The sequence below is a fragment of the Podarcis gaigeae genome, assembly GCF_964106915.1.
Source record: "Podarcis gaigeae genome assembly, chromosome: 1".
NCBI classification, from domain to species: Eukaryota; Metazoa; Chordata; class Lepidosauria; order Squamata; family Lacertidae; genus Podarcis; species Podarcis gaigeae.
In genome coordinates, this window is record NC_139678.1 from 92,962,413 (window position 1) to 92,980,191 (window position 17,779).

The following is a 17,779-nucleotide window of genomic DNA, read 5'->3' on the forward strand; positions in this document are numbered from 1 at the left end:
TCTATTTTAATATCACTATATCACTGCTATTTAACTTTTTTTACTGGTTGCAGAAATCTATAAATATTTAATAAATGAATTAAATTAAAAGGGAGGCCAGTTTCTCACTTTTGATATTGCAATCAGTGGACAGGAGAACACTAATGACTGTCAGCACCACTGCAAATTTCCCTTGCAACTGGGCATGAAGGTGGGAGAAGATAAACTATCTTTTCACAAATCATGTGAAAATAGCTGAAATACACTTTTTCAGCTTGTAACTGGGACCCCCACAAAATATTAGCACATCTGCTTAGATCTAATGTGATATATTATTAGCAGTGGTATGGCAACTGTTTGCCCTTAGCACTGATCAGCTGGTCAGAAATCATGCCATTGCCCTTGATCCATGCATTATTGAAACATGGTTAAAAAAACCAAAAAAACTACTTGAAATTTGCTCTCACATTCCTACCACTAAGGTATAAATTGGTTCTATTGGTCCTAAGTGTCCTGTTCTGCTGGGGCTACAGGCCCACCGTGGAAGTGGTAACAAATACCAGAACCTCTTGCAATCCAGGGTAAAGCAGGACAAAGCAAGTCAAATCAGGACCTTGGGCAGCTCCCACTGGTCCCTGCTGAGTTTAGGAAGATGTCTCAGCAGATATTTTCCTGAAACCCTAAAAAGACTGGCAGAACTTAATATTCCAGTGGCACAACTCCCCCAGGGAAGCTGTTTGCAATATTTAATGGGCCTACAGCCTGTTCCACATTTGCATCCTCCTGCATGGTCGTAAGAGTAGGAGAGGCTGTGTGGGAATCAACCTCAGACTCTGAGGATAATGGAAGAGCCATGTCCTCAGGCCAAGGAAGTGTAGAATTGAGTGCAGAGGGATCCTTCTCAAGTCAGAGTCTTCCTTTGGTCAAAACTGGGATCCTGAGGCAGGGGACATAACACCAGGACAATATCATGCAGATAAGAGTTCTGAGTGTCCATGGGTCCCATTAAATTCTATAGAGCAAAGTGAGAGGGATGCAATTAGCAATACTTTGCAGGAAGAAGAACAACCTACTTTGCCCGATACAAAATTAACATCAGCAGGGGCAGACTTGGCCTGCTCAACACACTCCATTAGTGTTCCTTAGTGATACTCCTACAAGCAATTGTAACAAAATAGATGGTGCTATGCTTCTCCCCTCCCCTCAGATGAATACAGATTTAATGGTGGAAAGTAATATCTCTCTCACACATCTCTTTGCATACACACACACACACACACACACACAGCTGCCAATAAAATTTTTTGGGTGTGGGTGTGTGTTGAGTTCATAACGAAACCTGATACCATAGGATAAGTGCATATCTTCTTATTCTGGTGGTGATTTATTTTTTTAAAAAAGTTTTGTTTATCATAGTATTAAAAATGGCAATGTTTGTTGAAGTAATAATTTAATTCACTCTACTTTGATATATATATTGAAATTATTCCGGTTTTGTTGTTGTTTTGAGCTCCCTGTTGTGACCACATGATAAAGTTTCAGGGTTTTTTAAAAAGTAGGAAATAATGAGAAATATCAAGTCCCTGCATATTAATATACAGTTTATTCTGATGCAGTCTAAAAATAGGCAGATACTTGAATGAATTCAGCAAATAGTGTTGTGCACAGCATGCTAGTAGAAGCAGTATTGGTGGGAGAATTGGGCTCATTGAAATAAAATCAAGGACGATTACTAGTCAGAGTCTTCAAGAAACTTTATGCACCATTCACTCCCTTCTCCTTTCTCTCCAACTCCTTGTTGGTGCACAGAGGTCATAATGTCACCAGATATGAAAGGATGCATATAATTCACTGTGTAATGCAGGCATTCTGTAATGCAGCCATTCAGCAACTGAACGAGGTGAATCCTGGATAAAACTTCCTTCAATCTTTTGCAGCTATTTTTAGAGCTGAGAATGTTTAATATTCTTTCTTATTACCTTTTTCAACACTGCATTTTTAACCATTCATCTTTGACTTTACCACAGGGATTCAGCAGTCTCTAACAATAAAACGCCACACAATAGTTCCATCAGCCACATTGAATCTGTCCTCCAGCAGCTTGATGAAGCCCAAGTACAGATGGAAGAGCTCTTTCATGAGAGAAAGATTAAGCTAGACATTTTCCTTCAGCTCCGAATTTTTGAACAGTACACCATTGAGGTAAGGGTTCCACTGAATACTATGAAAGGGAAGAGCCTTTGAGGAAAATTGGGGTGGGAAGAGATGGACGATCAATTTGTTTGTTTGTTTTATGATAATGTTTGAAAGTCAATTCCTAGCCTTAGATGCATTTATTCAATGTGACCAGAATGTATACTCTGTAGTTGACTTTCAGAGTAATACTGAAAATTACTAGACCTCAAGTACGGAAAATAACCTCAGAAATAAAGGAAAGAACCCAAACTGAATATATATATAATGGGCCTATTTTTGGCAGTTTGCACTTTAAGAGGGAATTTGTATGTTCAGATGATAGGACTATACAGTATTAACAGATATTATTGGCAGGGAAGAATAACATGTGCAGGAAAAGAATTTATTATTATTATTCTGAAAATGTTTATCCTTGAAATTACTGAAATAAGCCCCATGGAATCAGGACCCTGTGGGAGCAAGACTACTCTACTCGCTTCCCTGCTACGGAAATACTCCTCATGAATCTCAGCATGAATCTTAGAGCAGCTGTTCTTCATACAATTAATTTAACCCAACATTTGAACTGTGAAGCATTTAAGGAAGTATATATATATATATATATATATATATATATATATATATATTCATTTATCATTGCCATTAAAGAATGATTTGATTTCAATAGGAACAGAATTTGAGTGGGCACAAGGGTGCTATGTTTCATGCTGGCTGTACGGTACTCAATCAGGATGCATGTGTGTGCTCTGCCTTGTCTGTGTCAGGAGAGACATTTAAAAAAGGAAGGAAGAAAAGGAAGGCTTTTATGGCAACAGTACTGTCAGTAACACGCCTCCTGTGAGAGCCTGAATTCTTTTTCCTGCAATTCAAACAGTTTCTTCATTATTACTATTATTTATTTATTAAATTTGCATACCACCCTCCATCCAAACATCACAGGGCAGTTCACAACATAAAAATACAATATAAAAATGAGAACATAAAAAACAAGAACAGAAACAAACAAGGGGGGATGGAAGATCTGTAAAAGCAGCCTTCTGAAATCCCCTCTCTATGAATTTCTACCCCAGGTTTAGTGATGCTGATTGAAAGCAGCACTCACACATTTGCTGTCTACTGTTATTCTGGATTGGATTTCCAAGAACTGTAAATTGTCAGTGCTCACATGACATGGCAAGTTGAACTACAGCTTACTGGGACAGAAAGAATGTGTTGGCTCCTGGAGAGTTTGCAGCTGCTTTGTTGTTCCCTAGGCTTTTTTTTTTTTACTATTGCACTTCACTGTCATGGCCCTCACTACCAGATGAAGAACTTGAACTCCCAGGTCACTTTCTTCCAAAGACTTTAATGCTTAAATCAGAGGAGTACATAAGCGAGGCAGTGTTCCATAGTGCAGTAGATGTGCAAAAGGATTAGCTCCAACAAGCGGCATGCCCCCTGCACGTTTCTTTTGAAGGATGTGTGGGCACAGCACTAAGTGCAACAAACAGCAGGAGTCTTGAGGCTGGAGAATCAAAGAGGCACTCCTCCAGGTGGATTCAGCTTGCAAGTTCTGTTTATGCTGGCACTCAGCATCTGATTTACCCTCAGTAGCCTCCTCCTCTGAAGGAACCTCATCACTGATAGGAGGAGGTGCTACAACAGGAGGGATCTGACATGAGGTGCCCAGTGGCTCTGGAGCAGAACACTTCTCTGCTAATCTGCCGGGACTCTCCCCTGGATCTTACTCTCCATCCTCCACATTACCAGCTGCTTCTGGATTCTGACACTCCTTGGAGTCCTCCTTCTCACTAATACCTTCCTCAGGGTTGTCCAGCTCTCTGAGCTTCTCCCATTCTTCCTCAGGATCAGACTACCATGACACATCTGTAGGACTCATGTCATGGGCTGAGCTATGTCCTTAGTGTGTTGTCTGTACCTGGACTGGTGCTGAAGCTCTTTCCCTACTAACCACAAACAGCCAATAACAAACCTTGGCTACAACACATGGTTAGAGGAGTGAATTTGTTGTTGCTGTAGATTGTTGTTGCTTCCTCCGTTCGTCATCGCTTCCCTTCCCCAACTTACCCTTCCCTTTTACCCCAAGCAACTGTGTACAATAACCCTAGAAACTCCAGCAGTGCTCACCAATCAGATACCACTATCCACATGGCGAGAACCAATGAATTCATAAAACAAGAATAGGCCAGGGTTAGCCAACATGGTGCCCTCTAGATTTTGCTGGACTCCAACTCCCATCAGCCCCAGCCAGCATGGTTACAGATCAGGGATGATGGGAGGTAGAGTCCAACAACAGTTGGGGAGAACACCATACTGGCTACCCCTGCTGTAGTGTCTCCACTTCATCAGCCCCATTTATTACTTTAGAAATATTTATAAACCACTTAATTAAAGAGCTCTCTAAGCAGTACACATAATAAAATTGTAAAGCAGCTAAAATCTACAACCCTATTATACACACACACACGCAAACAAAATAATTATCATTCCATTGAAACCTTGGATAATATCATTAGGCTGCAATCCCCTATGTCCACTTACATGAAGCTAAGCTTCTCGCAAAATAGAATTATCCTAAGGAAGAGCCATTTATCTTTTATGTGAATGGCTCTGAGACCTCCAGGTATAGGGTGGTATGTAAATTCAATTAATAATAATATTAATAAAATAATAATTTATTCTCATAGGCAGCTAAATTGTACTGATTTTGTGATGTTTGAAAATACCCAATCTGGGCAATTTGTTCAATTACCCACAACTTCCAGTCCAATCTTACCTCTAAGATTCTGGTATAATAAATATTACATCATTTTGCTTTATGCAATATCATAAACATTATATATCTTTATTTTATGCACTTCTGAAAAACATGTCTTGCTTCCAAACACCATTGTATCTTATATAATAACCAGTTAAAACTGCTGGGCTGTGAAATATAGACTGATATAACAGAAAAGAACAAAGCACTTTTAGATTATTTTTCTCAGTAACCATGTTTTTGATGGCTTATAATGCTTATTCTGTATTGCTTGTTTTTACTTTGAAGGTAACAGCTGAGTTAGATGCCTGGAATGAGGACTTGCTAAGGCAAATGAATGATTTCAATACTGAGGACCTGACCCTGGCAGAGCAGCGCCTGCAGAGACACACAGAGCGGAAGCTGGCAATGAACAACATGACCTTTGAGGTCATCCAGCAAGGGCAAGATTTGCACCAGTACATCATGGAAGTCCAAGCTTCAGGCAAGTGACATACATTTATTTGTACTTTCCAGTTTTATCCCTTAAGGCTCATGTTAGCATGCTTTCACATCTACAAGAGGTATTCTCGAGGAAATAAAACAACCAAGAGAAATTAAGTGAAGCCTAGCACTATTGGAGTACACACAAACACTGAAGCTGGGTAAAGTTCAAATCAGAAAGATGTTTCTGCTGTTCCATACCTGCCCTGTTTCCATGGGATTTGTGCTTGGGAGTCATACAGAGAGCTTATGTAGTTTATACTTCAGCCCAGTTAGTTAATTCTAAACTAACTAACAGCCCAGTTAGTTACACAATGGAGGTAAGTGAATGTTCCTGCCTATCCAGGGGATCTTTTTTCACTTACAACTTCTCCAGCTGCTTAAAGTGCTAGCAGAGGCAATATGAAACATAGCCATCTTGGGAGATGTGGTCTTGTAAACCTGCGGTATTGAAAACTGCATGGAAGTGAAAATCAGTAGAAAATCTGGGCCCAAACAAAATAACATCTTCATTACTAAATAAGATAGAATGGCTCTTGAACTTCACATTCAGGGCATGGTAATCTATCCTCCCCTTTGGGAGGAAGGTTCTTTTTAAATGCCAGATATAGCACACATTTGTTATAATTAGCCTGCATATGGTGTTGTGTCCTCAGGACTTTTCCTGCATTTAGTATGCTTGACTTCGCTACATGTCTTTGATCTGGCTGCATTCACAATTTTCAATCACACACACGGCTGGTGTATTTCTGATTGTGATAACTCATCAGTGGCAATCAGTAAAGGGCCTAGGATATCAAAGGGCAGCTGGCTTTCCTGTGATGAATGATTTGGCCTTTCTGTCTTGCCACATGTCAAACAGTTTTAAGCCACATATACGATGACAAAACTGGGATTTCTTAAAATGCTGGTATTAACAGAACTACTTTTTCTGTTGCTTTGAATGTATTGTCTTAGGTAAAATAGTGATTCATTAATGTTTTTGCTGGGTGGATTTATTTTCCTAAATCACAGGGAAATTTTAACTGGGTTTGAATGTAGAACCTTTCTATATACTATGCTTTTTATGGTCCTTTACTTGGAGTCTGGATCCTAAGAAAACGTTTGAGAGCATGTGGTGGGCAGAGTGTACCTCCTCTTGACTGCAAACCAAGACTCTTGTCCTTAGCATTGAACAAAGCAACACATAAATGGTCACATTGAACCCACGAGCCTGAGATCAGAACATAAAAAGGTTAATTTTTCTTTGGCTCTGTCTCTTTCTTTTCTGCTATGTAGTATGAAAGAGAAGTATAATCCTCTCTTATAATGTGCCAAAATCCAAAGGATATTTACTGTGAATTTCAGTAATTCTGTGCTCTCTCTTTCTAATAAAATCAGTGGTGTACAAGAGACAGAAAGGGCTTTTTCTTCACCTTAAGTTTAAAAGTAATCCATATTCTTTAGTTAAACATTGCATCCCTGAAAGGCTGAGAGCAATTACTCACTGCAAAACTGTTGCTTCAGACGGCCATGGGGAAGAGAAGCTGCAGCTGGAAGAATAACATTTTGGTAGCTGCACAACACATTTCCTATCCAGACACCAGCTGCAGATACGTTAGATTTGAGCAACTAGCAAACTGATTTCTTGGTGCTTCACAAGGCATCTGTAAATGTGAATGGGTTTATCTACAATAAATTACCAACAGAAAAGTTCAGGTGGTTGTTACAAGTCACAGCACTTTTCCAGGCTACTACCTTTTTCCTTTTGTTAGGAGCAGGTCCACTGTTCCATCTGAGGAATTTTTTTTCATTACAGGCATTGAATTGATCTGTGAAAAAGACATTGATCTAGCAACACAAGTGCAAGAACTGCTGGAATTTCTTCATGAGAAGCAACATGAGCTGGAGCTCAATGCTGATCAGACGCACAAGCGGCTGGAGCAGTGCCTTCAGCTCCGACACTTGCAGGCAGAGGTCAAGCAGGTCAGAGCTCTTCACCATTGTCATTAGTCTGTTTTTGTGTTGGCTTAAATGTTTCTGGAAGACATGCTGAGCTGCGACATATTGAAAGTGTTAAACTCCCTGGGTGGTATTTAGCTTAGTTTTTTCTCAAAAACAACATGAATTGGCAGCTTCCACATTTATTTTATTTGAAAAAACTTTTGTTGCTCGTTCTATAGGATCTCCACTAGAAAGTAATATCTTGATTTGCAGATGTTGCATGTTTCTGATGTAAGCATGGACTTTAATATCTAATACAGAGGCTGAGATCATGAGAAGGTTTAGTTTTCAAAAGCAGGTTTCTAGACCTCTTTTTGTGTAGGACAAATTAAATTGTGCAGTAGACAGTACCACGGGTAACAGCTCAAGTACCCAAAGTAATCTTGAATTGGATCAGGGCATTGGTATTTTGTGTTGCTCATGGTCCTCTTCTGTCCAGCTTTCCATCATTCAACAGCTTGATATGGGTGACAGGCCTGACTGAAGCCCTTCATGCTTGGAAAATTAAGTCTAAAGCTCCTCAATCCATCTAACTGCTTTTGTAAACCAACCTTAAATTTATCACTGTGGACAATTTCTGATAAGAAATATTTGGGATGGATTTCTGGCGCTGCCACCATGGCGAACTGCAGATCCCACAATAGCGGACACCAGCCGTGCAGTTAATTAAGGATAATCTGGGAGTAATTATCCTTGCAGGCCCTAGGTCGAGGCGGAGCTTTCACTCACGGATCGTCCAATAACTGCCTCTCGCTCTGATGGAATGCAGAGCAGGGACACAGAGTGCATAGCACTGCACGTATTGGAAACCCCCCAATGCGGTCGCCATGAGTGGAGGTACTTCTGTTTCTTTTAAGATGGATATGAATTTGGACTTAAGAAACAGATGTGCTCTGGATGAAGGAGAAAGCTAACCCGCTAAATGAATCAGCCACCGAGTGCCAATGTTTAGATCTGGAGAGGACTGTCGTCGTAATTGGATTGCTATGTAAGTGAAGGGGAAGGCTTTGCTCTCTTTTTACATTATATTTGTTTGCTATGATTCAGCAAGCCTTCACTGAAGAAGAATTAATTAATTACTAATGGAATAAAATTACTAATGGATTACAACTATATATGGAATGCAAGAGGGATTCAACAAGAACTATAATTTTCTTTATGGAGTTCTGGAAAGAATAGACTGTGTGAAATACTGTGATGATTTGTGACATTGCCTACTAAAGAGGGCTCTAACTCTGGTTTTGGTGAGACACCAGCTTGTTAGTAGATTGGAAAGGACTAAAAGCGGGAAGCAAACCAGGAGTCACTGCCGGACGCTGGAATACTTTCGGTTTTAGAAAGGCAAAATGGAAGCTGTGGCATAATGAGAATTAAGTTCTCGAGGGAGGGGCAATGTTGAAGATGATTGATTGATTACAACATGAAGGAAAAGAAGAATGTAAACAAATATTTCACACAGAAAACTGCAAGAAATAAATTCCCTTTGCAAGTTAATGGATATGGATTTGCTAAATACGAACGAAAGTCATCACACCAGTGGCTGTTAAAATAAAGGATCAAGATCGGAATTGTTGTATTTGGACTAATTAAGAGAATTGGTACAGGACCAAGGAATAACATCAACTCCTAATAGCCAGAACACGGGAAGTCATACAAAAATGCTGAATTCAGAACTGATTAATTGGATCTTTTGATTATATTATGATTTGGTATGATTTGGTGTTGTATTAATGTGGCCTCCATTGGATTGTTATTAATAAATAAAAATAAAAAATATTTCTAAAAAAAAAGAAATATTTGGGGATGCTTAGTATGGACACTTTCAAGACGGAGCAAGCTTGTTTTCTACTGCTCTGAAGCGTAGGACCCAAACCAATGAATTCAAGTTACAAGAAAGGAGATTCTAACTAAACATCAGGAATAACTTTCTGCAGTAAAGTGCTGTTCATCAGCGGAACAGACTCCCATGAGAGGTGGACTCTCCTTCATTGGAGGTTTTTAAGCAGAGGTTGGATGGCCATTTGTCATGTATGATTTAGTTGAGATTCCTGCATTGCTGGGGGTCAGACTAGGTGACCCTTGGGATCCCTTCCAATTCTATGATTCTATAGTGCACTTTTCTGAGAAACCATTTCATTGTTTTTAAAGCATACACATTGTTTGGTTGAGACACATTGTTCTGTTCTGCCCAGTAGGATATGTTCTCTTCTTATTACGAGCAAAGTTGTCCTAGTGGAACAAGTATTCAGAAAGTATTTTCAGCGAGGTAAAGTACTGAACACAGTTGCTGTGAAACTGCAAATATTCGTACAAATGTTAATAACCCATAGCATTCTCTGATACACAGAAATGGAACATTTTGTTACTGGTAAAAAAAAATTTGTTGAGAACTAGACACATGTTACTGCTGAGTAGGGAGCTGGAAGAAAGCAGATTGCTGGTGTGTGTGTGTTTGAAGTAGGTTTCTTTCATTACTTAGCAAACATAACCAGGAAAATGTCTAGAGTTTGTTTCTGGAAATAGAACAGCACTGTCCATATGACAGAATGGATTTTATTTTGTCACATGCTGCCTTGAGTGCCTCCCATTGAAGCAAAAAAGTAGTATATAAATGTGTTTAAAATTAATAATAAAATAAATATATATGTGGCTGCTTGTGTGGGCCAATGGATGTGGAAAATTTGAAGTATCAGGTAAATTGGCAGGATCCACTGATCCATGAATTGTCCAGTAGCCATAAAGTGGTTGTGTGGTTGCTTCACTCAAGTTCCACTTGGTTTCCGTTTCCTATGCACCACTGCGCAGCCTCATACTTCATAACTTTCTCAACAAGCTAGTGTGATCATGTGCTCCCAAGCAGTATAAATTCTAGAAGCCAATGTGAGAACGCTAAAATATCAGCTTTTACTTTATAAAGTGATTTTCAAGCTATCAGCAAATGGTGTTGGTTGTTGGAGGTGTTCAAATACATCAGAAAATCAGAGGCACTGTGGACAGGGCTTCCAGTAATCAACCAAAGGGGCTCCTCTATTATCTGCGCTTTTTCTCCCCATGATCTTATCACTAGTCAGGAGCACTACAAAATTTCTTAAACTTCAGGCAATTTTTAAAAATCAGTTGCTGCGGTTTCTAGTGCTTCAAACGCTGAAAAGATTTGTAGGGCCTAAACTTCCATTTTGCTTGCTCTTGCTGCCAATCAGAGGCAGTTGTTGAAACTGCCCCTGATGTATCATGACCTTAATAATCAGCCTACTGTCAGCCAAGAGGAGACTGGGAAGCAGAGGAATAGAAACATTTACACCCTTGTAACATATTGACAACTAACAGCCTTTTTTGTAACACTGGAGTAATATGATTAGTGTAATACAATCACCTGTTGAAAACAATGTTTTCACATTTAAAACTATGTCGAAGCTTCCAGACTGTCTTCAGGGGCAGCTCCACATGGAAGACATTACAGTGGTCATAAGACTATTAGGAAAATCTATGGCGCTTGTTTGTATCTGTAACTCATTCTGAACCTTTCCCTTTCTGATTTTAATTCTTATTCTTGCTTGGAAAACTATCTATATACCAATATATATTATCTGCCTTAAAATATTCCCTCAAAATTTCATTTTAAAGGAATTATTGTTTTAAAAGATGCAGAATGAGTCATGCTATTTCCATAGTGTGCTCCAACCATCTACAAACTTGTGCAGAGTAATCTAAAGCCCAAACAAAGTGTACATGGATTTAGGAGTGAACTTTCAAACTGTTTCAAAAGAGATGTTAACAGCTGTGGTTCATTAGAGTTTCTTTAGAGTTTCTTTAATGTTATTGGGAAGCCTTTCTCACTCCAATGCTTTACAGCAAGCCCATGGTGAAAACACATTTTATTTGTTCAGCTGAATACTTTAAAAGTCAATTGATTATTAACCTGTGAATTATTACAGCTATAGCTTTCCCTGGAAAGAGCTGGGTTTAAATATATCACTGCCCTGTCATAAAGCGGCTGGATTTGGCTTCCTGTGGGATGAGTCATAATCAAAATCACTTAGTGAAATTGGAATTTATATTGATTTTGGCCTGTTGTTCGTTTCCAGTCCAGATCCAAATGGGTTTCCCTTTCACTTTAGAGCATCTGAGACGATGAATGGTCTCAAATCCATTACCAAATTGCCCTTGCTTTTAGAATTAGAGGAAGAGTGGGCTGCCACCAACCAGTACCTGGTGCTTACTCAACTCAACTTTTGCTGATACAGTAGAAAGTCTGGAGAGCTCTAGAATGCCTACATGTGGTTGCATTTTAACATAATGATGCTTGGAAATGTCTGAAATTGTTTTTTTTCTTCCCTCTCTCATTAGGAAAGTTTTCTTTTTTCAACAGTACATGCCATTGGCTTGGATGTTAAGGCAATGAGTTGAAACTTGGAGTAATTGGATATAAAGAATGTGTAATGTGTATGGGGGCTGACTCTCTCTGTAGAATACTTAATAAAATAGGTGGCTGGTTTTTCACATTCTCTTATGCTAAGACACAGAGAGATAATTAAGGGTGTGCCTTCTACCATTATCTACCATATCATCTAGTTGTTTGTTTCTCCAAACTGTCCGGTCCAGTAGTTTTCCACTTTCTTCAAATGGAAGACTTTGCTTGGGCTGCCACCAAATATGTCTGTCCCCCCCAACCCCACACACAGCTACTTCTGACTACTTCCAGTTCTGTCCCTTTATAGCATCTTTGACTGCTTAGTCTTTCATCTGCAAACCAGATCAAAAATAGAGGTCTAAGAATACCATGACGTGAAATATTGCAGTACAAAACTGAGGCACTGAAGTGTCAAAAATTTAGTGCTTCCTAGAATGTCAGATCAGGGAATAGAGATTCGGCCTGGTTGTGTCAATGAGCCTGGATGCCCAGATTTCAGCAGTGGCAAGGAGTGGTTTTGCATAGCTGAGACTGGTGCACCTTTGAAATTCCTGCCTAGTCTTTTTTAAGGGGTTAGTCAGCCATTAGGCAAATACCTTTCTTTTTTTAAAAAAGGCCTTTAACCTGTTGGTGTTTTACTTTGGGTTTATTTCTCATCTTTACAAGTTTTTATGTGTTCTCGTTGGTTTTGTCATACTATTACTGGATGTTCTTTAAAAAACTGATTTTTGTTATGATTGTTGTTAGCCACCTTGGATGCTATATGTAGAAAACTGAAATATAAACTGAAATGATGATGATGATATTGATAAAGTTTTTTGGTGTAAAATTATTTTCCACCATAAGTTCCAGGGAGGCATTGTTCTAATATGTAGCTATTTCAGTAGAAATGAGGACCAAACTATGTGTGATGTTTATCACATAGTTTGCCCAAGAGTGTAAACTTCTTCCTGCACAAAGTGCTATAATGAATGGCCAAATCCATATCAGGACCTTGGCATATCAGATCCCTTTGCTGTCCACCATGGTCTCAGTCTCAATGAGGGGTCCCACATCTGCAATACCCATTTTTGGGGGCATTCAATTTGTCTCAGTAGGAACTTCCCCCCTATATAAATTGTTGGTGTGGGGTAGGCAGGGCTTATACAGATCAAGATTGCGGTGAGGGAAGCAAAGAGTTAAAGGGTTTGATCAGACTCCCACACTGGCAATTTATGAAACCAAAAGCTTGAACTCAAGGGCAAAGTATGTCATAAGCATCATGTGTAGTTTGGCCCTTCATGTGTCATAAGCATCATGTGTAGTTTGGCCCTTAGATCGGTGCAGAGAAAGTCAGAATTAAAACCAGTTATTGCAGCAAGAGCAATTACAGTTCTTGAAAACCTGCTTATATTGAAATTGTTCCGTCTGCAGGAGCTGACTTGACTCTGGGCATTCCACAGCATTATTCTGCTTTTTCATCAAAAAGAAAATTATTTAGTGCTTTTCTATGGGTCTTCATGCTCCACTTAAATCCTGAGATATTTAATGTCTCCAAAAACTGATAAAATCTTCAATTTGGATGAAATATCTGCCTAAAGGTTACTGCCTTTGTTAGTTTGTCTGTGCATTTAGAGATAATAGGCATATCTGTTACTTCATTGAAAGTGGTGATCAGAGAAGTGTCTGGGGAATGCATTAATCTATATACATAGTTTCTTGTTAAATGCATGTTAACACCATAGGAGCCTGCGCGAGCTAACAAGCATTTTGTGTAATGCAGATACATATTATTTATGCATATAAATGCTGATTTCCAGCCACATCCTAAGATCCAAATTTATGAGGTTAATGCTAAAAGGGCTTTTGAAGTCATTGCTTTGTTACCTATTATTTGTGGTGTATTTAAGGATGAGTTAACAAATCAGTTTTGGTTTCTCTCAGGTTCTTATTTTTCCAATCGTAAGTTCAGCTAGCAATTTCTTTAAAAGTCTGAATGCAAATTGATAACATTTCTGTGCGTTTTTCTCCTAACATAAACATTTTTGTTTATATTGGTGCTGCACCGTTATTATTAATGCTTATTATTATATGTATACTACTTATATCCCAAAATGGCTTCTATTAAATTAACACATACTTAAAATACACAATAACATTAAATCATCCTTAAAGTATACAATAAAACAAGCAATTAAAAAGCATAACACACAAATTAAAACACTTAAAAACAGTTAAAACTACAGGTCTGTTTTCAGAATGCAGCAGAATGCCAACACTGATGGGGCTTCTCATATTTTGGCAGGGAGGGTAAATAGACAGGCAAATCAGACACACTCCATCCAGTTCACCCTTTTCGATCTCAGTGATGCAAGCTAGTTTGGTTCCCTCATCCATTGATGGGAAGGTCTTATTACTTACTGACCTGGTGTTGCATAACAGCAACATCAGACTATAGAGCCTGGAGGATGCTGTTAGCCTGCACAAAGCTATATCCAGCCACAAGTGCATGGCTTTTTATTAAGGAGTACCCAGTGTCATTTGTTATAAGGCAGTATGTAAATACTGTAAATGAATAAATAAAGTACCCATGGTGGGGGAGTTACACAGCTCATTTTCAAGGTACTCTGTCCAATGGAGGACAAGCACCACACTTCACCTTAACAAAGGAAAGGTACACTGCGGCACATGTACTTAGAAGCACTGAGCCCAAATTTTCAAACTCTGGATGATGGAATGGAAATGTCTCCAACATTTATATCATATTTAAAGGTTAAATCTGCTAAACCTGGCCTCCTTAATTGTACCAATATTTGTAACCTTGAGGGAAGATTCAACCCCCGCCTCAGCAGATAGATGAGACAGATTTGGGTTGATGTGCCTCATTTCCTTGGCCAGCCCTACTGCTGGAATGTCTTTCCACAAAGACTCTTCTCCCTGAAAGAGAGGGGAGTGGTTGTGGACGGGAGCCCGAGCACCGCTCCTAGCAGGGGGCGTTGCCCCCTGCCTCCAGCTCACCTGGCTGGCACTCACGCCCCCCCAGTGGCCGTCCAACCAGGTGCCATGGGGGGGGCGTGTCCAGCAGCCTTTATGCTGCAGTGCCAGCCTCCCCCCCGTCCTCATTTCTCTTTGTCGTCCTGGGCGAGTCACCCACCCTCCACTCCCTTTGAGTTAGGGCTTAGGTCATTGGCCTTGCTATGGACCTTAGGTTGGTCGCCCCGGTTGCCCGGGGGGCCTGGTAGGAGTTTTTCCATTTGGCATTAGGCTTTTTGGTTTTTTCGCCTACCTCGTAGCAATCGTCACAACTTTTTGGTGGTATTGGTGGGTAGGTTAGGCATTGGAATAATGTGTTGTGGTGTGTCGAAGTGCTAGGTGTGGCCATCGCCTATGCCTTCAATTTCTAGGGGTATTCCGTTAATGGAATCTGGCGGTCGTGTATTCCATCCGAAGCCTGCTTGGCGGGAGGCCATGGCACGACCCTCGGTGACATCAGGGGTGAGCCTATAGTTGGATTAGCATCAACAGGTGATGAACCCCTGGTGAATAAACCCACTTGTTTCGCGATCCAATGCCTAAGCCAATACCTTTTCATTGCTGTAATCAATAAAGTTGTGGCCTTTTCTAGCCCATTAACCTTATATCACGTGTCCCTGTGTCTTCATTTTACTTCGCGGGGGTCGGGTCCTCGAACCACAATTGTCCCTATTCTTACTGTGTTTATGGCAATTAAGCTAATGCCTGGATTTTCATGGGAGATTCCCAGAGAGAATGGGAAAAGGTACTAGATGGATACACAAAGCTATAGGAAAGAGGTTAATCCCTATTCCTTCATTTTTCAGCAAACGCTTTAGGAGATTACTGTAACATTTCCTAATTGTAGTAGCTTAAATGCTCTACCCTATGATGATGATGATCAGCACAATCACTATTATCCCTGAATCCTCCAGACAAATTTCATTTATGAAGAGCTTTGCAAAGGAGGACATGTATTAAGTTTCCAAGATGATGTAAAGAGTAATTAATGTCTCTAGAAAATGTGGATGAGTAACTGCAAATTCCTTTATCCTATTTGCTTAAAGGCTCATCAGAACATAAAGGAGTTGTTGTAGTGTAGCACAACAAATTTCTCATTCTGGCCACTAGTGGCATTTGTCCCACAACTAACAGCACAATCCTATGCTTGGGAGAAGTTAACCCTGCTGACTTCAGTGGGACTTACTCCTGATACACGTATGTAGTGTCATGGCCTGAGTCATGTGAAACCATTCTTGGCTTCAGTTTTCATCCCCTGGAGGTGGTTCTCTTACTGTTGTTGACATCCATGTGAGATTTTGATCAGCTCCTGCCCATCTGGAACTGATACAGGCTCATCTTATCTTGAGCCCAAGCAGAGTAGTCCAGCAACGAAAGGATAAGTAGGTAAATGTGCTACATTGCTAAAGTTTATTTACACTCTATGCTGAGAGAATACAAACATGCATCTTGCCTATGTGAGAGCAGAGAAGCAACTCCCCTCGGAAACAAAGAACACCGAGAGAACACTGAAAAACAGGAAACCAGTGTACATCACATCCAGTCTCCCATTCCCGTGGGAACCCAACAGTAACTTGGACTGTGGAATGCAAAAGAATGTCTTGTGACATGCATTCTCTGCTCAGTGAGGAAGCAGAAACCAACAATCCATCTGTCTTGGGAGGAGTGTACCTTTGAGGGTGAAGTCAAATGTTGGAAGCTTGCGGTGCCTGGTGTGGCTGTAGAAATTGATGCAGGAGAGACATGTTTTGTTGCAGCTGGGGCAGATGAAGGCATCTGGTTTTGCTGTTGCAGATGCACCATGGTGTTTCTCTTACTAGGCTGGGTGAAAAAATGGCACTTTTGTGTTAAGGTAGCCATACAGCCAAACTATCATTTGACATACATCTCAAAATCCATCATTTGTAATATATAAGGCCTATTGTCTATGAATGCATTGGCCCAAAGCAGTTTGCAGTATGAAGGAAGTCAAATTGTCACAGTAGATCATCGTCTGTTTCAGTTTGCTCTCATGAAATGACACCTCATTTCTTCTCAGGCTATGTAAAATGTACAATTCCTGATGCAAGTGCAAATTTATCTAGCAAGTGAAAAATGATAGTGTATGACTCCCCACAGTTTTGTTGCATCAAGCTTACATCCCAACTCTATGGGGCAGGTATCAATATGTGGTAGATCAAGACTAATCCAAGTGTTATGTATTCTACATTTAAACAATGGAATGTATATAAGGAAGGGGGAGGAATGTTGCAGTCATCTTATGTACTGTATCTAAATATCATTGGCTTGAGAACTGCACCAACTATTTAAAGAGTGGGGAGTTGAAGTGTCATTTTTATATATTATGCACACATGCAATGGCAACTTGAGGTTTTATCAACATGTGAAAAAGTGAAGAATGACTCACAACACCACTCCATGTTGCTAAGGTCATAACCAGTTTTGCTGTTGCATGCAACATTTAGCTGCCTTTCCTGTTGCTAGAACAGGCAGGTGTAAAATTAAAATAAAATGGTCTGCTGTGCTGATCGCTAGTCTACATTTTAGGGGTCAGCTATACACTGTGCACAATTGTGTGTACTGCAGCTCTGAAGTTGTTTTCTTTCTTTTTAAAAAAAGAAAAGAAAAACAGGTGGTGTGCATTTTGAACAAAGAATTGGGTGTAGTGCTTCATCACTGTTACAAGACTCAAATACTTCCCCAATGGCTTTATAAAAAGTATGTGATTTGGATAATAGTGGGTGGTTAAACACACACAGTATTGCTCAAAACTACTTTTTAAGAATGTTTTTAGAGTATTATTAGCATTAGCGTTGGGGCTGCATCACACAAAGTTGCAGTGAGGGACTATCACTCGATGGTGGACCTCATGTTTTGCATGCAGAGAGTTCCAGGTTTGGTATCTGTCTGTCATCTGCAGGCAGTACTTGGAAAGTCTCCTCTTGGAGACCTTGGAA

General features: G+C 39.9%; 1 protein-coding gene across 19 annotated transcripts in view; it reads left to right on the forward strand.

The window, feature by feature from the left end:
- KALRN (kalirin RhoGEF kinase) overlaps window positions 1-17,779 on the forward strand; it is a 523,049-nt gene that overhangs the window by 346,263 nt on the left and 159,007 nt on the right. For all 19 annotated transcript variants that reach the window (XR_014560170.1, XM_083722227.1, XM_083722230.1 and 16 more), the window contains 3 exons: window positions 2,007-2,181; window positions 5,222-5,417; window positions 7,215-7,381. Coding sequence is in view for 18 of the 19 variants with exons in the window: in XM_083722227.1 (XP_083578353.1) it covers window positions 2,007-2,181; window positions 5,222-5,417; window positions 7,215-7,381 (538 nt within the window). In the remaining variant the exon portion in view is untranslated. The remainder of the gene's footprint in view (window positions 1-2,006; window positions 2,182-5,221; window positions 5,418-7,214; window positions 7,382-17,779) is intronic.